Source organism: Mustela nivalis (genome assembly GCF_964662115.1).
Source record: "Mustela nivalis genome assembly, chromosome: 4".
Taxonomy (NCBI): Eukaryota; Metazoa; Chordata; class Mammalia; order Carnivora; family Mustelidae; genus Mustela; species Mustela nivalis.
Genome location: NC_139023.1, coordinates 99068339 through 99076986, shown reverse-complemented (window position 1 = coordinate 99076986; position 8648 = coordinate 99068339). Strand labels below are relative to the sequence as shown.

The 8648-nt window shown below is 36.0% G+C and overlaps 1 protein-coding gene across 1 annotated transcript in view; it reads right to left on the bottom strand.

The window, feature by feature from the left end:
* Positions 1–8648, bottom strand: part of COL25A1 (collagen type XXV alpha 1 chain) — a 464458-nt gene that overhangs the window by 34628 nt on the left and 421182 nt on the right. Inside the window, exons 24-27 of the mRNA XM_082728561.1 lie at positions 7284–7307; positions 6620–6664; positions 3324–3368; positions 354–434 (exon numbers count right to left, since the gene is read on the bottom strand). Coding sequence (XP_082584687.1) covers positions 354–434; positions 3324–3368; positions 6620–6664; positions 7284–7307 — 195 coding nt within the window. The remainder of the gene's footprint in view (positions 1–353; positions 435–3323; positions 3369–6619; positions 6665–7283; positions 7308–8648) is intronic.

Below are 8648 nucleotides of genomic sequence, written 5' to 3'. Positions count from 1 at the left end.
GAGCCATCCAGGCACCCCTAGCTTGTTAATTTTTTATCATTACAGTTTATTTTAAAATGACAAGCTACCACCATTTTACACATACCAAATTCAAGTGATCAACTGTATTTATTTTACTATCTTTTGATGAAAATAATTCAGGAAAACATGACAGTTTATTTTACAATTCATTTGGTTAGATGCTTTAAAACTTGTTTTAGTGGCCTTTAACCAAAAATACTTCAGATATGTAAAAGTAAAAATATTACTTTTTAATGTAATATTAACCAATAGATGAGAGTGCAGCTAATTATATAACTCTTTTCTGATTAATTTATCTTGATATGAACACACCCTAAAAAGTATAAACATACCGGTAATCCAGGAAGTCCAATTCCTCCTTTTTCACCTGGCATACCTGGGTCCCCCATGTCTCCCTTTGAGCCTTTAAGTCCCTACAAATGATATGGTTGCATGTAAGAATCATATTAACCCTTGATAGTAACATTCTAGGGCAAACAGAATTCCAGATCAGTTTTGTGCGCCGGTGGTCCTATCCGGAGAGGATTCTGATTTTCACTGTTAGGTAGAGTTATTTCTTTCTTTCTTTTTTTTTTTTTTTAAGATTTTATTTATTTATTTGACAGAGAGAGATCACAAGTAGACAGAGAGGCAGGCAGAGAGAGAGAGAGAGGGAAGCAGGCTCCCCGCTGAGCAGAGAGCCCGATGCGGGCCTTGATCCCAGGACCCTGAGATCATGACCTGAGCCGAAGGCAGAGGCTCAACCCACTGAGCCACCCAGGCGCCCAGGTAGAGTTATTTCTTAAAGCTACCTTCTACACTGAGTCAATACTATTTCCTCATGTAATGAAAGGGGTTAAATTCTACTACTTAGGTCATTTAATCATGAACTTAAGTGTTCACATAATTTCTCCTGATTCTATATTTTTTTTCCTGGCAGCTAATTTGATACCACTGGTCCTGAAAACAATTTAAGGGATTGAATTCTCAGCAGTACAATATACATTTTGAACAAGGACAAATGTTATAATAACAAGAGGTTTAGATAAATTTCTCCTATCTCTACCCACGATACTCTCCTCCCCCTCTTAAAAGCAGGTGGAAGTTCTGGTCACCATCGATTTCAAGGGTTCGATATAGAGAAAGGTAAATAATGTAGGCACCAATCATTAGGTGCCTAGTCATTAGGCACCAGTGCTCAACTAAGCTTAGAAACACTTCAACTGTTCCACAATGTTCTTATTTTATTCTCAAACACCCCATGAGGTGATCCATGATGTTATTTTTATTCTTTTACAGTGAGGAAATAAATAAAAGTATTTTTTGAGTGCTAGCAAATCTTAATTTTGTAATAATACTGAAGTTAATTTATATAGTTAAGTATTTTTATCCAAGGAGCTTCACTACCATAGGACCACATGGCCCATTCTCGAGCAGGGATGATCATAGTTCTTCCGTGGCTGCCCAAACCTGTTCAACTTTTCCATACTACAAACTACTTAGGGACAGGAACATGTCTTTTCTTGACTTATACCTATAGCACTTAGTTCAGAATCACTTGCTAGGTGGGTGGGTAGGCGCCCGAATGGGTAGATGGATCTTACTGGTTAATCAGCGCCTAGCTGGTTTTAGGAATCTAATGATGGAGAGTAGCAGGGCAGCCAATCTCTGCTATTGGACTTAAAAGCCTATAGAAAAAAAACCCCAAACCCATATTGTATATGTAGGGACCATGTAATATGTTATTCTGCATGTTAAATTAATTATTTTTAATAACTAACATTGGAAAGGTAACACAACTAGGTTTTTTTTTTTAATGAATTTTTTTTTTTAAGATTTTATTTATTTATTTGACAGACAGAGATCACAAGCAGGCAGAGAGGCAGGCAGAGAGAGAGGAGGAAGCAGGCTCCCTGCTGAGCAGAGAGCCCGATGCGGGGCTCGATCCCAGGACTCTGAGATCATGACCTGAGCCGAAGGCAGCGGTTTACCCACTGAGCCACCCAGGCGCCACCCACAACTAGGTTTTTAAAAAAGATTTATTTATTTATTTTGAGAGAGAGAGTGTGTATGAATGAGAGGGGTATGGCAGGGGGCGGGGGGGGGGGGCGGTGCAGCGAGAAAATCCCAAGCAGACTCCCAGCTGAGTGCAGAGCTCAGTGCAAGGCTCTATCTTAGGACCCTAAAATCATGACTTGAGCTGAAAACAAGAACGAGATGTTTAACCAACTGTGCCACCCAGGTGCCCCAGGACAACCAGATTTTTAAATTATAATATGATTTCTGATTAATAATAGCAAATCTTCTAAAGCCTCTTAGTTTTTGAATTATCACATTTATTTAATGGGACATTATAGGATTTGCAACATACCACTCTGATCTTAAAATAACTTTTCTCTTAAACTTCATTTCTTATCTAATACTATCTCCTGAGGAGCATATTTTGCCAACTGTGTAAAGAATCCTTTTGATTTCTTATGATCTTCTTGATGTCAGCCATTTCTTGGGTAAATAATGGAAGCCCAGAAAACATCAAATGTCTTGAAGCTAACCATTGGGATCTGACTCTGAATTCCCCATAGTGTTCACATTCTCCTAGTCTGATTCTTTTTGGTCAGAGGTAAACCACAGTTTCTAGGCCAGATTCAGCCCAGGGATTATTTTTGCACAGACTGAATCTTTGAAAAAAATTTAAGGTGTGTTCAGATAAAAAACAAATGTGACAAAGACTCTGTGTGACCTGCAAAGCCTGAAACATTTACTATCTGTCCTTTACAGAAAAAGTTTGCCAACCTCTGTGTTGAGGGAAACCCTTGGAGATACTGCCATTTTCCACGAAGGTAAGTAAATGCCCCACCTGTTTCTCTTTTTTCTAACTATCTTGAAATTTAGGTGTAGTCTTTATTTGGGAAAAAAATCTTGTCAAAATAACACATATAAGCAATATCTAATTTTGTGGAAACTTTGACCGACTGATTTTAATCTTGAATGATTTGTATTTATTGACAAAGTTAGCCTATTCTTACTAAATTAGTAATGATCTTATAAGTCTAATAAAAATTTACTGAGGTGTCACTGGTAGATTGATAAGGAGTATTAAGACAAAACTAAAATGTCATACCTCTTACATGTTTCTGCAAAGAAAATTAATGTCTAATTTAAAAGCAATTGCTTTTTAAAGTTAATATAATCTCTACAACAGATGGTAAAAAAATAGAGAGGATATCATATATCAACATTCATGTCTTTTTGGCTCCAAATCTATAATAAAAGTGGTGATCAATTATGATGTTTGAATGACAGTATATATCTTTGAAAATTACCTGCTCTCCATCAACTCCTGGGATTCCTGGAGACCCTGGCTCTCCCTGTTAAGAGAAAAAGTGATCGCTTGCTTCCATTTATCATTGGTAACTAGAAGTCATGTTAGCTGGTGACAGTACAATTTGACTTTCAGCCTATGTATCGTAACCCAAGAACAGTTTGTTATATCATACACATATCAAAACCAAGTGAACTAACATTTTCTTGAAGATTATATGTAACAATAGTCATGTAGCTCAGGTCCAATTTTTTATTTTTTGCCCCAAGTGAGATGTAGGCTAAAGGAAAAAATGCTGAAAGAAAACTGATAGAGGTCGTTTAGTGGTTGACCATATTCTATAACAACAACCTATATACCCTAGTTAATTTTTTCCTCCCTAAAAAATCTGTATGATTTCTCTTCATTTTCCAACTTCAGAAAAAAGCAAAAACATGAAAGCTGACTTAAGAACAGAGTGCAAAGCCATAAGTTTATAATATTTTAACTGATAACATTTGAACAACGGATACAGGTTCATGATTGTGAATGTGCTATTTCCAGATAGAATCAATCAGATAACATTTCAATCTTCATAAAATTACTTTTGGATTTATTCAATTACCTATACTATGCTAGGAATAAAATAAAGTTTTCTATTCATATGATTTCTTAGAAACCTTGACAAACCCAAAATCTATTTATTTTTTCTTAATTGAAGATGTCTCATTTAAAACAAATGTAAACAATGTGCTAGATATTTATTCCAACAACAAATCTCCAGTCATTTTTCACTTGGAAATGTACTGAACAAATTTTTTGAAAGGTAAGATATCATTTTAGATCAATGCATCACTTTTGTAAATCCCATTATTTTGAAATTGTTAGACAGTCTTTCCCTGGTAAAAACTTTAACAGCTATCAGCCAGAGAATGAAATTTGAGCTTTCCAAACATTTAATGAAAGCCTGACAAACAAAAGTGCAAAGAAAAAAAAAAAAAAAAGGAAAAGCCTTTCCTTACTCCTGACTTCCCGTTCTTTGTGGGAGCAGCAAAGTTTATTTTGCCACAAACAAGTCTGCTGAGGTTGGATGCACCTGGCCAAGACCTAGTTTCAGTTTGAATACTTGTCAGCACTCTGGGCCCAGTAATGATTGTTTTGCTATGCTTTTACCTTCAAAATGTGACTCATGAGTGTTTAAAAGAAAACATAACTCATGACTTATGAATTTATCTTTCACTCATCAAATGTAGTTGGTAAAGAGTTACTTGATGTGTAAGAAGTCAACCGATCCTGGTTTGACAAGGGAAAGAGAAACACTAACTGAATAGGTTTCCATTCAGTCTGAGGTTGTGAGTCCCCAGGGCAAATGGGTTCTGTATTTGACTCGGGCTGCAATTGCTGACTCTTGGTCATAGGCATATCTCATCTCAGATATCCCAACCTTCTTGAGGAAAGATCACGGAAAGCTTGAAAGACTGTATCAGTCAGTCCAAGAGCTCAGTTATGAGATCACTGTGTTTTGTTTGGGGTGGGGCATGGTAATAGCATAGTGGGAAGGCTGGTAGGACTGAGAGGTAAGGGCGGCTCACTACTCCTCTCCCACTGCCCACTTGCCATGACATTCATTTGGCCAGCTTCTTTCTATCCCAGTTTCAGCTCAAAGTCATTCTTGATTCCTAACAGAGAGTAACCTTCCTATATGCGCATCCATAACGTGTACTCTTCATCATTAGTAATTGTGCCTTTACTTGCCTATCTCCTGTTCTAAACTGTAAGCTCCTTATTGAAACCCTTACTATATCCAAGTGTCTCTGTTAGATATTAGTCCTTATCATAGAGTAGAGGCTCAAAAATTACTTACTGAATAACAATTAAAATGAATAGTAATTGGATTATAAAATAAGGAGGGAGGTACAGGTTTTACCACTACATGTATCCTTCATGGCTAGGTGGGTTTTTTTTGTCTCTTTAGAACAAGGGATGGATTCCCTTTGGATTTCTGTAGATCCTTTGGGCTTTAAAGAAGGGTAAAGTCCTAGAAGATTTTAGGGTGTGTTTAGCACTGGGGCCAATTTTGGTTCTGGAGACTTAGTCAAGTGAGGAGAAGGACAAAGATCCTTAGGTCCTAGTTGACTCTACACAGATGAGAAAACGATCTGCAGATTTCCTTTGTGGCTGTCTAATCCAGCTCACCAAAATATTAGAGTAGGGATCCAGGCTGACTTGCTCACCAGGAACAAACAATTGGAGCATTTTTGTGTTATATTTCTTAGGGACCAGAATGTGATAGAGAAATAGAAAGTTTAAAAATCCCAAACCTTACATTAATGTTTTACATGAGATCTGTTTGAAATTAGGCTCTGTGTTTTAAATGTATCTATTGGGTGAGGACCTCAGCACTATTTTACTTTATACTCCTTTTTATAAAAGAAAAATAGTTTTCTATGTGCTGGCTTTCTGTTTCTAAGCATCTTAGAAGAAAAGGATACAAAAGCTGATGTGTATGTCTGTGTAGGTATGTGAGTGTATGTGTATGACAGACTTAGCAAATAAACTGCTTTAAAAGGCACCAACAAAAGATGGATTGCAAAACTACTTAAATCTCCTACAGAACTCCAATGATGAAAGCCATATTTCAACAAATATTTCAGCTCAGTTCTGAAAAGCTAGAGACACTGGCCATGTGTTAATTGCTCAAATGTGGCTAAACAAACCTAAGTTTAAGTTTAGAGGGATAAAGCGAACACCACTAATAAATTTGAGATATAATCAAGAAATTCTAGGTTCCTGCTATTCATAAGTGGTATGTTTCATTAGTTAAGATTTAAATGGCAGAATGTTTGAATAAGTATAATAGGATTCATTATAAAAAATGACTCAAAAAAGATTTCTCAAATTGTCATCTGTGAATACATCTTGCTCAATCTTCTCTTGTTTTTATTATTACAAATGAATTGAAGAGAAAAATCTTTTTTGGTGTTAGAGTAAATTTTCGTTAGTGGCTATTTTACCTTTTAATTTCTGTAAAACTTATTTTTCCCTTGTTTAATATTCTGTTTTTCTTAATATCTTCCCTCTAAATTTAATGCTATTCTTATTTCTCTCTCTTCTTTACTAATTTTCTTTTTTTTTTTTTCCCCAATCCTGCTTTCTTAAGCTCAGACCTCAAAGTTTATTCTTAGCTCTCTTAAGCAATATTGCTGATCTCAGCTCCTTCAGCATTTTGGAAGAATGATTTTTCAAAGATACATAAATTTAAGGTGGGATTCTCTATATCATACATGGTAAATGGAAGCAAGTAAAATAAAGAATAACCTTTGGCCCTTGTAGTCCTTGAGGTCCAGGTGGTCCAGGGGGACCCTAAACCAAGAAAAGACAAGGTTTTAAAAAGTAGCAAGTATATGTATCACTATTTATGCTTTAAATAATAAGTACACTATATACTTCTTTTATTTCTGTCATAATCAAACATCTCTCAATCTTAATTTGCAATGAGGGCAAATTTCACCAGCTATGGAATTATAAAAATGATTTACTTATATGCAAAAATATCAATACATTTATGTAAAATAACACTGAAGATGCTTTTGAGTTTATTTTCTAAGATAATTCAAAATTGCTGCCGTGTCCCACATTCATCTCCTTGGGTTGAGATAGCTTACTGATATTACCTATGTTTCCACACACTCGGCCTCGCCCACACACAAGGGACTTGATTCCCCAAACACTGAGGAACAAAGCTATATTATTATAAGGCCAAAGACTTTAAGAAAAGTAGCAATAACTTTTCTTTTTTAGTCTTTTTCACTACACAAACAAATGACTTAATTGGGCAAATGTCATAAAAGGTTATTAATAAAAGAAAGCATAAAACTCAATATCAGACAAAAACAAGTGCTACATTAGTTCCATTATGGCCAGCATGCATCAACACCAAATATGAAGTCACAGACCACAGAAATCATGCAATAGGAGTTACCGTGACAGTTAAGGTGGTAATCCTCTGTTGGGAAAATGCATTGACAAAGACAGAGTTACCTATTTTGTGTGCTAAAGTACAATAATACATTTATGAAATAATCAATTTTCTGAATACGTTCTGGCAAGCCTGATGTCCTATAAGAGACTGACAAGATACTGAAAACATATTATCCTATCTTTAAATGAATATAGGATAGAAATAAAGATTTTTCAGGGAGCAGGGGTCAGATTGCCATTCATCACCTGATAAAGATTGTTTTTAAATGATTTTTAGATTGTTTTTCTGAAAAACAATCTGAGGGTTTTGAAGGGGCGGGGGGTGGGAGGTTGGGGTACCAGGTGGTGGGTATTATAGAGGGCACGGATTGCATGGAGCACTGGGTGTAGTGCAAATATAATGAATACTGTTATGCTGAAAATAAATAAAAAATAAATTAAAAAAAAGAAAAAATGATTTTTAGATTTTTCTTAAAAAAATCTATGTGTTAAGAAAAAAGAAAACGTCAAAATTTTAATTCATTTGATTAAAAAAATTATGTAGTAAAATGGTGTTCTGGAGAGCTTTGTCAGCATGACTGTAAACTGAGAAACTGCTATTTGCAAGAGTTCCATTCTAGAGCACTTCAGTTAAAGAAAAGGGAAATACCCAATTGTAGGTGTAAGTAATATTTTTTCTTTTTTAGATTTTAGCTTATTTGTTGCATTACAATTAGCTTTTTTGGGTGCCATGGCTAAAGACAGAAGGTGACATGGAATTCATCCAGTTTCTTAGTGTAAAGTACTACAGCACCACCACAAAATGTATTCTTTTGAAGGATGATTCTCCACATTTCATTTTGAATCCATGAATCATTTCTGCATTAATGTTTTCTAGTCTAAGTCTCGTGCTGAAAGTTCTTTTTGTGTTGTGTGTGTGTGAGTGAGTGAGAGAGAGAGAGAGCGTGTGTGACCAGAGGGATGGGTGGTGAGGAAGGGCAGAGGGAGAGGGAGAGAGAGAATCTCAAGCAGGCTCCAGAACCAGCAAGGAGCCCCGAGTGGGCCTCCATCTTACGATCCTGAGATCATGACCTGAGCTGACATCAAAAGTTGGTCTTTCAACCAACTGAAACACCCATGTACCACGCGTGCTAAAAGTTCTGTAGGGTGCATAACCACCTGATGTAGTCATAGAGGGAGCACACTTTCCATCAGCGACTCCGGTCACAGAAAAATGTTATCCAGTCACATGTAAACTTGTGAATATCAGTTTAACACCATCCGTTTATTTTCCACTCTTCCATTCCAATTTCTGATTCAGGTTGCTGTTGTTTATTATTATTGTCGTAAAAAATAATCTTAATATTACCGATCTTGCTTCACATAC